General features: G+C 31.8%; 1 protein-coding gene and 1 pseudogene across 4 annotated transcripts in view; both read left to right on the forward strand.

Annotated features, from left to right (window-relative positions):
• Positions 1-314: 314 nt before the first annotated feature.
• On the forward strand, positions 315-6,057 carry LOC18049938 (gamma-glutamyl hydrolase 2). Of its 3 annotated transcripts, XM_006442332.2 has the most exons (10): positions 315-723; positions 812-898; positions 1,285-1,374; positions 1,632-1,726; positions 1,917-1,977; positions 2,774-2,863; positions 2,992-3,054; positions 5,128-5,216; positions 5,705-5,797; positions 5,895-6,057. In XM_006442332.2, exons 1-10 carry the CDS (start codon positions 379-381, stop codon positions 5,938-5,940), a joined length of 1,059 nt encoding a protein of 352 aa, XP_006442395.1. In that variant the 5' UTR covers positions 315-378; the 3' UTR covers positions 5,941-6,057. The 3 variants fall into 3 exon arrangements, with proteins under 3 accessions (XP_006442395.1, XP_024043542.1, XP_024043543.1); XM_024187774.1 differs by lacking the exon at positions 2,992-3,054; XM_024187775.1 differs by lacking the exons at positions 2,774-2,863; positions 2,992-3,054.
• Positions 6,058-15,498: 9,441 nt separating this feature from the next.
• Positions 15,499-17,833, forward strand: part of LOC18049939 — a 3,787-nt pseudogene continuing 1,452 nt past the window's right edge. The window contains exons 1-6 of the transcript XR_002906339.1: positions 15,499-15,961; positions 16,107-16,193; positions 16,395-16,484; positions 16,822-16,916; positions 17,227-17,287; positions 17,714-17,803. The product of XR_002906339.1 is annotated as a gamma-glutamyl hydrolase 2 (transcript). The remainder of the gene's footprint in view (positions 15,962-16,106; positions 16,194-16,394; positions 16,485-16,821; positions 16,917-17,226; positions 17,288-17,713; positions 17,804-17,833) is intronic.

Genomic DNA, 17,833 nt, shown 5'->3' on the forward strand with positions numbered 1-17,833 from the left:
ATCGAATCCTAACGAAAACTTGGTGAAAATAAATATTATTAGTTTACTAAATAGATTAAATTATTTATAGTTAAAAAGTTTAAAAATTAATTTGTTTGTCACCATATTCAATTTTTGGTGTCTTTCATTGAGAATTTGAATAATTATTTCACCATTTTTTGTAATCTTGTAAGAGTGTGTGTGTATATATTATTTTTTTAAGTGGGAGGGATTATTACACGAATTTTGGCAATAGTCCCCAGTCCCCACGGATTACCCTTATTAGAGTACTATTAATTCTCTCTCTTCTTTGAAAAAAAATTAAAAAAGAAAAAAGAAAAACAAAAGAAATCCTCCTAATCGGATCGGGTCCTTCTCGTTTCCACATCTTCGTCCGACATGTGGGGCTATCTTTGGATTCCGATCCTTTTCTCTCTCTCGAAAGAATTCTCTTCAGTCGAAGCGCAATCAAAGATTCTCTTACCAAGCCAACGACAACAACAACAAAATGACGCCGTAAGTAGCTTATCCGTCTTGGGCCCTCGGTGTCCCGTACCCGACTCGAAATTAAATTATCGCCCGGTGATCGGTATCGTTACTCATCCAGGCGACGGCGCTTCGGGGAGATTGAACAACGCGACGAATGCGTCCTACATTGCTGCTTCTTACGTTAAGTTCGTTGAATCCGCCGGTGCTCGTGTTATTCCTCTTATTTATAACGAACCTGAAGATGTTCTTTTTGAGGTAATTTTAAAAAAAATCAATTCTATTTTATTTTTTATGTTTATTTGTTGTTATTGGTCAGCTGACGTTGTTGTGATGCTTATTGAAGAAGCTGGAATTGGTAAATGGTGTACTGTACACTGGAGGCTGGGCCAAAGATGGTTTGTACTATGAGATTGTTGAAAAAGTTTTCAAGGTAATTCATTAAATGCTACTTTAAAAAAACACTGCTCATTTGATTAAAAAGCTAATTCGAAAGTATTTGAAGTTGCTTTCTCTGGAAACAAAAACTGCTAATGAATTAGTTATTAAAAGCACTTTTATGCCTTGCCTTTTTGTAATATTTAAAGAACTGGTTTTGAAAATGTATTCAGTGCTTTTCTGGAAGCATATGAAATATTCACAAACAGATCATGAGTTCCAAAGCACTTTGATTGTATTATATCTTAGGCTTACATTTCTCCATTTTCATTTGCTTCAAGCAAACAAATATTAATTTTCGTGCATTGTGGATTTCATTCCGTTAAATCTTATCAACTAACTATTAGTTTTATAATTCTTGTTTTTTTCGGTTTCTTGCAGAAAATTCTAGAAAAGAATGACGCGGGTGATCATTTTCCACTATATGCTCACTGCTTAGGCTTTGAACTTTTGACAATGATCATCGGCAAGGTAATCTTTCTCTCTCTTTTTTCATTTTTACTTGTGGTCTGCGTATGTTTCCTAATTTCTATTGTAAAAGCATCATTTGAAGTATGCTTTGTACTCCATGTATGCCTCTTTGTTTTATTATATTAATTTTTTTCATTGCCAAAGTACTTCATTGTTTAGTTTAGCCAAACATACATTTGAAATTTTGGATGCTTGGAATATTTCAATGAAGCTTTGATTTTATTGATTTGAATTATTTTTTTCCTCCTCAATAATAGGACAAAAATATTCTGGAGTCATTTAATGCAGCAGATCAGGCATCTACTCTTCAATTCATCGAAAACACTAGTATTGAAGGAACTGTGTTTCAAAGGTATATAATTTTTTACTGTTTCAAATTTACATAATTTTTTATTATTGCATTGTTTTATGTCATTTTTTATGATGTAACAACTTAACTACTATCTATTTACATTGTTTTTTGTTGGTCCTAAATTTTTGCGTGACATTATTAGTAGCGAATCCTCTGGTCCCTCATTTGCAACTTGATGTCCATTTTGCAGGTTTCCACCGCAGTTGATTAAAAAGTTGAGTACAGATTGCCTTGTCATGCAAAACCATCATGTGAGACCTTGTACTGTTAACTTGCTGTCTACTTCTGTAGCCAGATTCAATTGCTTGAAGATTATTAAACTGTGAGATTTATAACAAAGAATTATTTTTGAAGAATAAAATCCATTATATCTTTTAAACTAAAGTTGATCCTCTTCCTTCCCTCTTTTATGTCCATTTTTTGCATTTTAGCGAAAAACAGAATAAGAATATGCTTGCTTTGAAGAACTGCTAGCAAAGAGACTAAGCATGGGGAAAATAATACTAACATTATGACTAATCTTTGCTTGATGAACAATTCAGGTCCAATTTGCTGGTATATTGGCAATTTCATTTCTTCTTTCATCTTTGAGTCATAGCCATGGAAGAATTTGGTATATATTACCTCTTTGGTCAACTCATTCTTTTGCAAACTCAAGTTGATATCTCTCCTTTGTTCCATCTTTTACGCCGATTTTTCGCATATTAGTAAGGAACAGACTAAGAACATTCTGTTCTTCGAAGAACCGCTAGCAAAGAGACTAAGCCTAGGAGAAAATAATACTAGCATTATGACTAATCTTTGCTTGATGAACGAGTCAGGTCCAATTGCAAGCATATTGGCATTCTTGCTTTGTTCTTTCATCTTTGATTCATAGTCCTGTGAAGAATTCTGTATATTTGGACTCTTTGATCATCTTCTTCTGTTACAAACTCAGACGCAGATTTTGAAAAATGAACTCAAAAAATGTTTTGATTTTGAAATTAGTGTGGGTGGTTTATTAAATAGTTAGTTGATCTGACTTTACGTGTTATGCCGTTGTTTCAGTATGGCATTTCACCTGAAACGCTGCGAAAGAACCTGGATCTGTCAAGGTTTTTTAAAATGTTAACAACAAGTGCAGATGAGGATAATAAGGTACAACATGTAACCTTTCTTTATTTCATGGACGCATGCACTGTTAGGAGAAATATTTTCACTCATGTAATATTTATTTATTTATTTCTCTAAAAGAATTTCAAATCTGGGGAATTAATAATTATCAGGTCTATGTCTCCACAGTGCAAGCCTATGACTATCCTGTGACTGCCTTTCAATGGCATCCAGAGGTATGAACTTCAGTGTGCTTCACAATGTTCCTTGTTGTGCCTCATTTGCAATTTTTTTTTTATTTGTTTTGGGTTTTTCGTATCTTAAAAGATAGTGCTTCAAATGAGATAAACCACTCTCAAGTAGCTGGAACTCAGCTTGCGGGCTTGGCTTAGCTTTTTTTTTTTTTTTTGGAATCAATTCTGAGCTTTTGCTAGTTGGGTTGCATCTCACCTTTATATCATCCCACTTTGCTTCTCATCATAAGCTTAATAATAGAAAGCTGCTCTTTTTCTACCAGAGGTGGGATAACCTGAGGGGTTCAGTTATCAATTAGCTACTGTAATATTGCTGCAGATGTTGGTTCACCTTGTCTTGATTTGGCTTTTATTCTAATAATCTCATAAAATAATATTTCATATTCAATCTTAAAAATGAGAGGTGTGAATGAGGGTGCCAATCCCATGCCATGCCCCAAAGTTAAATATAACCTCTTGTGGTGAAGCTTTTGAGCAACATTTGCACTGAGCTCAAAATGTTCATGATCTGGGCTAAAAGCTGACTAGATACGTCATTCTTTCTTTGTACATGAACAAATGCATACTAACATAACCAGTCTAGCAACGAATATCGTTTAACATGGGCAATGCTAGGTATCCCAACATATAAGTCCCAATTTGAGTCCCAACTGATGTGGCATTCATCCATTAGATGTTGGTTAAGTGATTTTACTAGTTATCAAATCCATCATCCAATAGATAAGTGACACGTGGCATTAGAACTCAAGTTGGGACTCAAATATTGGGATCCCAAAAATTATTGCTTTGAATATAAGTTTCAAATTTGTAAAATTATACAAACATTAAACCAGACAATGAAGAATACATGAAGCTTGGTCTATATTGTTCAAAACTAAACAATTCTGCATGCCAACCATCCAATATCCCCATGATAAATCTAATCTTATTGACCTGTGCTGATCACCCTTCGTTAGACTCTAAAAAATCTCCATAAAGTTATGCCCTTCAATTGTTATATCAGACATATGTCATATCAAATAAATGCTCAGTATTGCTCGTTTGAGTGGTTTCCATGGTCTCTCTTATCAGAAAACCAAAAATTGAGGTGATATATATTTCTTTGTTTGGTTCAGAACTTGTGTGACGCTGCACAGTAGAACTGTTCTTGAATATATAGGAGCAAATCAGTTGAAATGGGATATGGAGAAATGTGATTGAAGAGGCTGATCTACATGTAGCGTGACGTTACCTGCCTGAGAGCATACTTCTGGGCTCTCAAACTTCTACAGAGAGAGTGTGAAGTTATCAAAAACTAGTAATTGGGATAAAAATGGATTAATAATCATGCTATGTAACAATTAAGTGAAGAGATTGTTGTAAAATAAAGTTCATGCTCCCTGATATAGTGGGAAAATGTGGTAAGCGGAGGTTTGTAGGAATAGGCACTGTAAGCCTGCTTGGGCACTTGGCGTTGTGGCTTTAAGGTAAATGAAGACCATATAATTGAAGGGCATAACTTTATGGAGATTTTTTAGAGTCTAACGAAGGGTGATCAGCACAGGTCAATAAGATTAGATTTATCATGGGGATATTGGATGGTTGGCATGCAGAATTGTTTAGTTTTGAACAATATAGACCAAGCTTCATGTATTCTTCGTTGTCTGGTTTAATGTTTGTATAATTTTATAAATTTGAAACTTATATTCAAAGCAATAATTTTTGGGATCCCAATATTTGAGTCCCAACTTGAGTTCTAATGCCATGTGTCACTTATCTATTGGATGATGGATTTGATAACTAGTAAAATCACTTAACCAACATCTAATGAATGAATGCCACATCAGTTGGGACTCAAATTGGGACTTATATGTTGGGATACCTAGCATTGCCCATGTTAAAAGATATTCGTTGCTAGACTGGTTATGTTAGTATGCATTTGCTCATGTAAATTCATGTTTGAGTTGATCTGTTTCTCCGGATTCAGTGCTCTATTCTTGAGTATTTTATTAATAAATTTCTTTGTAATGTAACTGTTTCCATTTTAGATGAAATGACTGACCTATCATTCTACAGAAAAATGCTTTTGAATGGGGATCATCAGCAATTCCACACTCAGAGGATGCCATTGAGGTGACTCAACATGTCGCAAACTATTTTATCAGGTTGTTTCTTGTAAACCATAAAAATCATAGATGGTTTATTTTGTAAGTTTGATTGGTACACATGAAGTAGAACTATAATATCATTTCTCAGTACATGACTATTTAATTTTTTCGACTAGGATATAGTTCCTTTTTGGTTGGAAAATATGTAGAAAAAACAAAATGATTAACTCATGATGCATGATGGATCTGTTACTACTAAATCAAGGTAGAGTTTGAATTTATCTCCTTAATAGAGACATCTCTTTCATTATTAACTACTGCCTTTTATTTGCAATAAATAGTATTCTATACCTTTCTGCATTTCTTCACCGTTCTTTTTGGCATATACAAGCATATGGACTAATTGAGTAAGTAAACAAATTATTGAAAATACAAATTAGTGGCTGTTCTTGACATTTGGAAGACCAAAACTTAATTAGTAATACCATGATGGTATGCACCAACAGAACTTAGGCTGACATCAAACTCTATTATATTTGGTGCAGTGAGGCTCGGAGGTCGGTGAACAGGCCTCCTGCTCAGAAAGTGCTTGACAATCTCATTTACAATTACAGGCCCACATTTTGTGGGAAGGCTGGGTAAGGCAACTATGTTCTTTATTGTTTCCCCTCTTTTGAGACTGCTTCACCCTATAGGTATTTAGTTCTCATTATAAATTCATTGTCTTGAGTGCAGGAAGGGGTTTGATGAGGTTTACATCTTTACCCAACATCAACCCTGAATTCTGTCGAGGCACATTTGTAAAAATCATTGAAGTGTGAAAAATATTGCTGGAAACGTAAACATCTGTCATTGTAAATAACTTTTATATATATATATATATATAATTTTATAAATAGATGCTAACACTGTCGTACATACTGCCATAATCATGAGGATGATCTGGATGAGGAGACCTTGCTATAACCAGAGTTGAATCTGAGGTATTTTTGAAGGCTCCTAGACGGCAATTGGTTGGCTCCCCTGATAAATATCCCCATTTTAGCTGTGGTTATATGATTACGATGATATATTTGTTACTCTATGTCCTTACGAGCCGTAAAAATTGCAAGAAATATCAGTTGCCATGGAACCTGTCCGTGAAGCTTGTTTTTTGATGAGATGTCCAAGGATTCAAGAATGACTTGTTAGGCCTGTTGTGATAAAGATTTGAGGAGTAAAAAATGAACCAAGCTTCCAAATGATTGTCGGATTCTCTGCGAAAATCATTGCTTGGAATATCTATAGCATCAAAAGTAGTAAGAATTTTTACCAGTTCCGTCTCGAGCTATTACAGAATTGTGATGGTATTTGAAGATTATTTCGTGTCCCATGGCCATATCTACTTGGGAACTAAGCTAGCACAGCCTATTATGATTGCTGAAATTGATGCTTTGCAACCATGATTCTTTGCACAATTTCATCAAAACGCGTCACGGATTTCATCTGTGAAATTATGAGTGAAAAACCAAAAAGCTAATTGCTCAAGATTTGAAAGGTTAGTGTATTTGAAAGGGAAAGTCATGCTTAACATTCATTTCATTTTGAAAAATGGCTGTTTTAATCACCAACGGTCATGGCTCTGATTAGTGTTGCATTACATTTTTTTAGTAGACAGATAGCTTCCGTTTAAGCAATAACTTCAGAATTGTTAGAGGTCTAACAGCAATACCAAGAAATAGTCTTCTTAAGACTAAGTTTTGGGTAGCTCCGTAGTAAGAAATGATTTTCTTAGGACTTAAGTCTTAGGTTCCAACTTTAATAAGTGTGTAAGTAAAGTAAATTTTATTGTTTTTTTGGGTTTGCTGACACAATGGTTCTTGCACAAAAACGGATTAACAATAATGGTGCTGCTGGCCGATTTTCCAAGGACTTCAATTTGCCAATCCAACGGTTCTTCTCTATCTTTTTGTGTGCTTCTTATTCTTTTCTTTGCCTTTACTATTGACAACAAAGTATTCACAAAATTCTACTGAAGTATCTTTGGGATCAAAATTTCCTTATAATCTAAATTTTTTTTGGCAAAAATTTACGTGTGATTGATGTTAATAAGTCAATCACACCCCTACATGGTATTAATAAAGGAGACATGCCGTAAAATAACTGAAAACTCAAGAGAGCTTAGATCATGATAAAATCTTTATTGAGTTTTTAACCAAAAAATAAGGTCTGTTTGAATTAAAAAGAGTTTCAAAATGCATTTATGGTAAAAGTTTGTATATTATTATATATGCATGATTAGAGTTTGGCTTTTTCTTTTTTTTAATTTTCAAAAAGGTATAGTGGGTAAAGCCCAAATTGATTTTGTTCTCATCATTCGAACTTGAGTGATCAATTAAATAAAATTACTTGATAACCACTTGTCTAAGTCCTTGGAGAAACTTAAAGTTTAGAGTTGCAATAAATAACAATATTTTTGTACACTAAAGTGACTAAAACAGTAATATCTGTTAAGGTGATATAAAATATGAATTTTGCTCAGATGTATAATAAAAATTGAATCGCATCGTACTACTTGAAAATATAAATATCATATATTGATAAAAATGAATTTTAATCTGCACAAAATATATCAATAAAATATATCAACATCAGGTCTACACCCATTCCTCGTTTGTGAGATTATTTCAACCCATAGAGAGAGTAGAAAGTTGGCTAAATTTTTGTAAGTAGAGGAGGTCTTGGTGTGTGTAGTTTGCAAAATAGGTTTGTGAAATTAAAGTTGAATCACTGACCCAACTGGATTCAACGTAGCCCGAGCAGCACAGAACATGCCCAAAAAGAGAACGGGGCCTGGTAATTGAGCTCATTGGACTTCGTAATTCAACTGAAAGAGTATTGGTATTTGGCCCTCTCAAAATATCTGGCTAGCTCCACTTTTCAGTTGATCTTATTATTTTAAAGAATTATCTTTATAAAGAATAAAAAATTGCTGTTCTTTATTTTTTATTCTCTCCCCGTCGTGTCATGAGCCTTATCATTTCATTAACAAGAAGCTCATCATCGTCACCACCATCATCTATCTTCTTCACCATTAATTAATCCATTACCTCCATCAACATATAATGAGTTTCAATATTAATTTTTGTTAAATTTGATGAACAAGTGATGGATTTTATCATTATTAATGATATTGGTTCTGATTTTGCATGACAGTTTTTTTTTTCAAATTTCGATTAGGTTTTGATTAGGAATTAATATCTAATTTAAATTGCGAATCAGTTAAAAAATGAGGAGATAAGCAGTTAATATATTGAGAGCTTAAGAAGGAAGAAAATTATTTATTTTAATTTATTTTATTTTTTAATAAGGGTGAGTTTAGAATAAATAATATTTATTAAAACATGGGAGCTGGAGATATAAATAAAGGGGCTAATATCACCACTCTAGCTGAAATTTAAGTCTACTAGGAAGTTCAGCAAAACATACTAACTTTTTGTCAAAAAGCAACTAATGAATCACAGTTGTAGAAAAATAATTGACGCAATTTGTTTAAAAAATAACAGACACAAGAAGGAAAAAAGTTACCTTGATGGAGCAAATAATTTTATCCTTAAATCTTTAAACTTGTAATTATAGCCTTGCAGACACATGAAAATGCACAGGCAAAAAGCCAGTGAATTTAGGCCCGAAAATAAAGGTAAATCGGGTGGAGTTTTAATCAAAGCCCAATCCAATGAAACTATTAGAAAAGGCCTCGCCTAATGATTGTTGCCGTGTAATAATATTCGATACATGTAGAATCAAGCAACAGATATGCGAGCTGGCAAAAACTTCCTCCTATTAGATAGGACATAGAAAACTATTTACAGTATTCATGCGAAAACTAAGGCATTAGGCTTCATGCCGTTAATGTTACAGAAATTAAAAAAAAAAAAAAAAACACACACGTATCTCGTGCCGTATGCTTTTCATGATATCACTTATCATTTGATAATATATGTTTCTGATGCAGTACATGTGAACCCCAACCATTTCTTTAGGGCTCACTTTAAAGGGTGTGGTGTGATGTGGAAGAATAGAGGTATGATCCAAGTTAATTATATCTAGTAAATTCATCCAAGTTCATTTAATGATTTACGAGTCCACACTCCACACATGATTTACTGGATAATAAAGCCGGCAAAAGGCTTAGGCTTTAGTAATTTATTAAAGGAATTTATTAGGCTTAGACTTTTGAAATTTATTAAAGGAATTTATTTAACAGATTATTTATCGGTAGATTTGGGAATATCGTATTTATCACTATTAGTTTATGTATGTATGTATGTGTGTATGTATGTCAAAATTAAGAATTATATTAAGTGTCTGTTTGATATGACTTAGTGCCTGTTTGGTATGGCTTATTTAAGAGCCATAAGTACTTATTTAATCGTATAAGCACTTTTTAAAAATTTTTATGGTGTTTGGTTTTTTTTTAGTAGAATTTTTTTAGCTTAAATAAGCTAATTTATCTCTACTAGCAAAAGCCCAAATTTTGAGCTTTTGGGAGTAGAGGTTAGAGAGCTTTTCTAAAAATATATAATAAAAAAATATCACACAGTTTAATGGTTCAAAAGTGCTTTTTTTATTGACAATCAAACACCCAATGACTTTTTGTCCAAAAGCTCTATTGGTATAAGCTCTACTGCTATAAACTCCACTGTTATAAGCTCTATTTAATAAGCTGTACCAAACGGAGCCTTATTTAAGAGTCATAAGTGCTTATTTAATCCTATAAGCACTTTTTAAAAATTTTTATGGTGTTTGGTTATTTTTTTAGTAGAGTTTTTTTAGCTTAAATAAGCTAATTTACCTCTACTAGTAAAAATCTAAAATTTGAGCTTTTGGAAGTAGAGGTTAGAGAGCTTTTCCAAAAAATATATAATATCAAAAATATCCTTAACATATTTCATTAATTACATAATACCCTTTGTATAAAACCTACCCAACGAAAATTGTTGTCGTCATATAAACATATTATTGCCGCCACTTCACTTTATCTCTCTCTTTTTTAAAAAAAAAAAAATAACCAGCACTTTAATTTTGCAATCCTTACACATACCCAAAATGATGCAATTTTTGTTTAGGAGAATATATCAATGATGCAATTTTTAATTTTGAAAATTAAAGAAATGATTGAACTGATTTTTTATTATTAATTGATAACTTGGATGCATTTTGTTACATATTATATAATATGAATACATATCATTTTTGGTAATTTAATTACATAAAAACACTTTTAGTTTTACACGACCAAACAGTTTAATGGTTCAAAAGTACTTTTTTAATTGACAACCAAACACCCAATGACTTTTTGTCCAAAAGCTCTATTAGTATAAGCTCTACCCCCATAAACTCTACTGTTATAAGCTCTATTTAATAAGCTATACCAAACGGAGCCTAAGATTATAATATAAGTAATTGGATTAGATAATTACCATCTTTTACTATCCAAATATATGAAATGGTAATTATCCATCGACCACTTTTTTTGAGACTTTTTCAAAAAAACAGTTTTTTTTTTTTTGCTGATTTCCACCTGAAGTTACAAAATGTATCATGTTTTCACTGCCGTCTAAACTCCGTGAGAGAAGTTAACAGAATATTAACAAAATGACTATTTTATCCCTTTAGTGTAAAATTACTATTTCACCCTAATGAAATGAAAAAAAAAATATTTCGAATTTTCTTTACAATTTAGGCATTAGATAATAAGTTAAACAAAATAATCTGGAATATTTTTACCTTTTTTTTTCCTCTTTTTCTACCGCGTTTAATTGATGTTGATTTTTGCTATGCAAGTGAAATGACAATTTTACCCCTATGACATCAATAAGGTTATAATAGAATGCAAATAGAAGTGGAAAAGTGTAAGAAAATGTAACTTTTAGGGGAAATCAACCAAAAAAAAAAGATGTGTATTTTTAAAAAATCCGAAAAGAACAGGTGGTCAGTGGATAATTTTTCTTAAAAATATTCAAGAGACAACCACTTAAGTTATGACTCTTTTTAGCTGCTCATGCAATCTCGACAACTTAAGATAATTAAGTATATTCATTGATAAAGCTCAACGAAAGTCTAAACAAACCATGTGACTTTAGGTCATAAAAGCACAGGCAACATGCATTACAGGGGAAGAATTTGATTCTAAGTAGAGAGAGCAATATACTAAGAGAAGAGAAATATAGTAATTAGAGTATCTGCTTATTATTATTGAAGGTCCCTCAACTCGTGCGCCATACATTTTGAGTGTGGTCCCTTTTTATATGTTTTCCTAATATATTTTTCTACAACTTTCCTTTTCGTGTATCTTTTTATAGGCATTCTTATCTAGAATCATGGAGAAAATGTAATACATTTTTTTCTAGCCTCTTGTTACTTTAAAAAGAGATATTATCATTTTATTAACAAAGTTTTACTGATATATCATATCAATACCAAGATTTGTCGAAAAGTGCATTTTACTATCAAAGTTTTGCGCCGTTATCAATTCACTATCATTCCGTTAAGAAAAAGTTAATATTTAACAGAAATTGAGTTAAAAGTCGATTTTATCTCCAAGAGTTTGGTAGTAAAATGATAATTTATAATTCCCCTAAAAATTCAGTAGTAAAATGATAATTTTCCTAAAAATTTGGTAGTAAAATGATAATTTATCTATCAAATTAACAGACAATTTTACTATTACAGCTGCAAATGTCTTTAATACCCTTATGATATCAACAAATTTTTAATGTTGTTAACGAAATGGTAGTGAATTGATAACGGCGTAAAATTTTGGTAGTAAAATATACTTTTCGGTAAATCTTGGTACTGATATGATATGTTAGTAAAACTTTGATAGTAAAATGATAATATCCCCTTTAAAAAAGATGTGGACTCAATTTTTTAAATCTATTGGAGAGTAAATATCAAGAGTCACAGAAATACTCGCACTATACCTAATGAGACAGCGAAAGTGAAAAAAAAATGATTGAGTAAAATTTGTTAATTTGAAAGAGAATTTTGTAGAACAGTGAAGGTCGGAACTGATAAAGATGTAGGTTATTTGACAAGGTGAAAAAAAAAATGCAAAATGATAGGTGAGATTTGAGAGAAAAATGAAATTACTTTGTTATAAACTTGATCGTGTTAAGAAAAATAAATAAAAGATAATTGTGGGTCTGTTACCCCACCCGCCTCAACCCTGTATCTGCACTTGCCGACAGAAGCAACGACACGATCTCCCAAGATCATGCTTGCAGATTCTCATTTGCGGCACGTTTATAACATGGGAGGGCCTAAGTTACGTGCACGTAACTTACGTCCCCCTCTCAGTTACAGAACCCGACCTAAATTACGTGCACGTAACTTAGCGTCACCCTTATAACATTTGTTATGTAATGTAAAGCATTTTTGCTTTCCTGGTCAGTCACCATCCTGTCTCGTGGCATCGTTTCGTAGGAGCTTGCAAATTCTTTTAAAATTTTAAAAATGTAAAATTACTTTGTGAAATAGGGGCTGATGTGGCTTATTCTGACCCTTAATTCGCAGACGAGTTTGTGTTGCAAATTAGTGGGGTAATGCTCTGTTACATACATCAATATAAGAATATTTCTACTAATAGATTTAAGTATGGCTTAGTTTTGAAATTGTTTTAAATTGGTAGGTGTACTTTTTATGTGTGAAGTATGTAACATATAATGCAAGATAGTCTTAAGCCAAATTAGTGATTCAACACTGTGTGATCAACTAGATATAGATTCTTCGGGCTGTTCGGTCCTCTTTTACGATATTTGTTTTTCAATGTCATATACTTTCAGTGGACATTTTTCAAAACCATGTATTGTGAAATACAAAAGCAGGGCTCACTTTATAGTAATAAATTACAAAGCCTATGACTATGTTGAAGCAAATTTATGATGGAGAATGAATCTCATCCATATTAATAAAGCGATAAATAATAAAAATTTTATTATAATTTTAATTGTGTAATTATAAATAAATAATTCACTTTAAAACATCTCCAACGTAGCCGAATCCAATTTAAAAAACAAGTTTAGCATGTTTTGGTTATTATACAAAATAAATTATAAAATAATTTCTGAAACAAATTCCAGACATTTCTCAACATGTAATAACTGTACTTTTATCTACTTTTTTCTTGGTCCCACCGGCTTTTTCTTTGCCATTATTCATCTTTCGTCCTCATATCTCATGCTCTTAACCAACTTTTCGGATTTTCTTTTCTAATTTTTCATTCTTTTTTTAATATTATCTTTTAGGTTCATCTGACACTCTCTCATAAAGAGAATCAAGCCTCAATTCCAAGTTAAATTTTCTCATCACTCCCTCTTTTTTCTGTTTTGCGTGTATTATTTCTATGTTTTTTTAAACTCTCTCTGTATTTCTTTTCAATCCTTAAAAGTCTTAATGGGAAATATATGAATGCAAGAGGAATTCACAAGATCTAAATGAACTGAATGATATGTTTCTTAATAGAGATATTATCAAATATTCACTAAATTTTTTTTTACATATCGATTTATCTTTAATATTTTTTTGATAAATATATTTTACCGTCTAATATTTTTGTTATTATCATTTCACTAAAATTTTAACAATGTTAAAAATTTATTGAAATCACATTAGTATTTAAGAAATTTTAAAATGACATTATTTTCCCATTGTTATAGTTCTTTTTCAAATTTTGATTTTCTTTTCTAAACATCCGATTTAGGGTCTTTTTTTATTTTCCTTATTTTAGTTAGTAAAATTTTATTATATTGAAATATTCCCATAATAGAATTTTAAGTTTTCTAAGAAAGTGATAGTAATTAATTTTTTTTTTTGCATCCGTAAACAAACTAATTTATGATTTTTTTTTCACTTGTACAAACAAATTTCACCATATTAGCCCAATTATAATTAAATCAATTAAATATAGTAATATAAATTATATGAATTATTTTGGGGGTTTAATTATAATTGAGCTTAACATGACAAAATTTATTTGTACTAGTGAAAATAATATCATGAACTATTTTGTTTATAGATACATAAAACTTTTCAATTACCGTTAGTCTATTAAAAAAATCTAAAATTCTATTTTGGAATACTTTAATATAATAAAATTCTAATAACTGAAATAAAAAAAAACAAAAAATAGCTCATAAATCAGATGTGTAGGGAAAAAGATAAAAGTTTGTAAAAGAATTAAGAAAATAAAAAAATAACTTCAGCTTGAAATTTCTCAAGTACTTTTGTAATCTCAGCAAATGTTAAGATTTTAGTGGTAAAATTATAACAGTCAAAACATTTGGTTACAAGATATAATTGTCAAAAAACTTTTATGGTGAATTGATAAATCATAAAATTTTTAGTGAGTATTTAGTAATATCCCTTATTAATAAGTACAGCTCTTTAATTAGTATTCTCCTATTAAAAGCAGTTTCATTTTTTTTATTCAAACAAATATTATTATATATGATAGGACTTCACTGTGGCTTGTGGTGTGATTATACATGTAATACATGAATAGATAATTATTTTTTTCAAAACATGCATGCGTTCTAATTTTTTTTGTAATTATTTCAAAGTTTAATTTTTAATTAAGGAGTTCAAACCAATTAATCTTATATTAATTTTGTTATATTAACATTTTAACTACAATTATAGTTTTATTGTTTAGTAAAAATTATTTATGAAAATAGTGCTATCAAATATATATCTATTATATGTTAAAAAAAACGTAATCATTATTATACAAATTCAAATCTTGAGTGAATTATAATAGTTTATTAATTTTTTATGGTCAAGTGAATTGTATATAAATCGATCATTATATTTATTATGAATCTATTAGACTTTAAACATAACAGATATAGTCATTTCTTATAAAATTTTGTTCAACCTTACGTGAAAAAGCATTTATCATCATAAATTTAATAAAGAAAAGACAAAGCTAAAATAAAAAATATTTTTTTTAAATTTCATAGAACTGGCTAAAAATTTCTAAGGTACTACTCACTTGTGTAAATAGCAGTAGACGAAAAATTAAATTGGTTAAATGTATTGGCCATTTCAGTAAATCTATGAATGCAAATTTTTTTTTTGTTTTTTTTTTTCATGTAAGTAGTGAAAATGGATTAAAAATATGGCAAACACTAACTTACAGCTGCTGTAAAGCACACACAAAATGACAAAATTATGCGTGAACAGTAATAAATGATGGGTCCCGCATAATTTGTGTGTGCTGTAACTTACAGCCGGCTGTAAGTTAGCAGCTCCCTAAAAATATTTTATCACATGGTTCACACGTCTGACCATTTTGGTGCGCTGTGCAAGCTCGTCACTCTATAAAGCTACCGGCACAGCAGCTCTTTTACCCATCTATCCTCAACTACGTTTGCTTTCCACCAAGTATTTTTCCCAAAATGCCCTCGTCTCCCACCACGCGGAAGCCGCGGAACTGCCTATGGATTCCGATTCTCCTGTGCCTATTCAACGAACTTTCTTTCGCTGAAGCCGAGTCATCGACGATTCTTCTACCGAGTCAACAGCACAATGCTGACTCAGTGAGTACTACCTTCTCTGCTCATTGTCCTGCTCCCGATCCGAGTTTGAATTACCGGCCGGTAATCGGTATTCTAAGTCATCCGGGCGACGGCGCTTCGGGGAGGCTGAGTAACGCCACCAACGCGTCTTATATCGCCGCGTCGTACGTGAAGTTCGTTGAATCAGGAGGCGCTCGTGTCATCCCTCTCATTTTCAATGAACCTGAAGAGATTCTTTTTGAGGTAAATGAAAAAATAATTATATAATTTAATGTTTTGTCTTCTTAAATTTGTTATTAATTGTCGTTAATTAGTTGAGTTAATCTGTTGCGTTATGTTGTATTGTGTTGCGTGTTGCGTGTTGCGTGTTGCGTGTTGCGTGTTGCAGAAGCTTGAATTGGTGAACGGTATACTGTATACTGGCGGTTGGGCTAAGAGCGGGTTGTACTACGATATTGTTGAAAAAATTTTCAAGGTAAATTATATTAAATGTTGTTATATTTATTAGAGAGTAATGCATGATTTATGTGGCAGAAGCATGAATGTGTACATTTTTTCAAGTGTGCAGAAGCATGCGTGTTAGCATTTTTGTGTCAAGCACGTTAATGGTGTATTTTCTTATGTGTCTTGAAATTTCGTACTTAGTACAAGCTTCTTATTTTCTCCGATTTTGCAGAAAATATTAGAGAAGAATGATGCGGGCGATCATTTTCCAGTATATGCCATTTGCTTAGGCTTTGAACTTTTATCAATGATCGTTAGCGAGGTAATTTCTCACCCTTAACCCGTTTTGATTTTCTGGTTGGTTGGCATAGCTTTCCAATTTTGTGTCTGATTAACTTGTGCTCATTTTAGCCTTGAAACATGTTTTGTTCGTCCCTTGATTAATATCCTGCTGTTCAATTTCAATTTGGATTTTGTATGCATATTAGTGTGTGTGCTTCTTATGGCTTTACTGTATGCTTTTAGTTTGTCTCTTGCGTTAGAAAAATGTCTTTTACTGCTTACAACTATTATAATATGATGGTACTCTTTCCGGCAATGCTGATTGCTTTTGCCGTTCATTATTTTTATTTTTACTTTTTTCTCTTCCTCAACAATAGGACAGAAACATTCTGGAAACATTTGATGGAGCAAATCAGGCATCTACCCTCCAATTTGTCAAAAACATTAATATTGAAGGAACATTGTTCCAAAGGTACATAGTTTTCATTGGTCTTTAATTGATTTTAATGTTGTTACAATTAATGATGCTAGGAGCCTCTTCACATCTAACTTTCTCAGCATGCTTACCATTTTTTGATTTTCAAACACTTTGACTCAATATTGATAATGAACCCGTACACAAGATTCAAAAGTTTCTGGACAGTCTTGTCATGAGTAGGAAAAAGATTCCAAGCTGTCTTTAACATTTTTTGCAGCTTAATCCAGATTGTTTTATTTTCTTCTGGTAATAAGCTTCCAGAATGACATGATTTCGCAACGTGATAGTCGTGCGCATTTTGCAGATTTCCCCCGGAGCTGCTTAAGAAGTTGAGTACGGATTGCCTGGTTATGCAAAACCACCATGTAAGAAAATTGTGCTTCATGTATGGTTAACTTGCTTTTCATTTGTGTACCTAGATTCAATTTCTTAAAAATATGTTAAACTTTATGTTCTAAAACAACCATCTTTTTATTGTTAGATTCAATTCTCAGTTTTAATTTCCCTCATCTTCTGTAATAATGCTAGTCACTCATGAATATCTAGCTCAATGGAAGTGTTGGGTCTAATAAGCGGGCTTTTTTGGTAATCCTGCTTTGTCGTGAGCCTCTTTGATTCATGGAAGAATTCCATTGATATGGACTTCTTGTACAATTGATTCCTTAGATCAGTGCACTTCAATTTTGGGAGACAATGGACTCTAAAAATGTTTAGATTTATTAAATTATTACGGATGATTGAGTAAATAATTTGGTTGATCTGAAATTTTATGTGTTGTACCATTACAACAGTATGGCATTTCACCTGAAAGAATGCAAGCAAACCAGGAGCTAGCTAAGTTTTTTAAGATCTTGACAACAAGCATGGATGAATATAATAAGGTGCAAAAGTAAATATTCCTTTGTTGAATT

Source organism: Citrus clementina, unplaced genomic scaffold (genome assembly GCF_000493195.1).
Source record: "Citrus clementina cultivar Clemenules unplaced genomic scaffold, Citrus_clementina_v1.0 scaffold_3, whole genome shotgun sequence".
NCBI lineage: Eukaryota > Viridiplantae > Streptophyta > Magnoliopsida > Sapindales > Rutaceae > Citrus > Citrus x clementina.

What these genes read in the sequence shown, in the direction of transcription:
- LOC18049938 (XM_006442332.2), top strand. Translation starts at nt 379, where the DNA reads ATGTGGGGCTATCTTTGGATTCCGATCCTTTTCTCTCTCTCGAAAGAA. An exon ending in TTGTTGAAAAAGTTTTCAAG is followed by an intron (nt 899 to 1,284) that starts GTAATTCATTAA and finishes GGTTTCTTGCAG; the next exon opens with AAAATTCTAGAAAAGAATGA. An exon ending in ACATTTTGTGGGAAGGCTGG is followed by an intron (nt 5,798 to 5,894) that starts GTAAGGCAACTA and finishes TCTTGAGTGCAG; the next exon opens with GAAGGGGTTTGATGAGGTTT.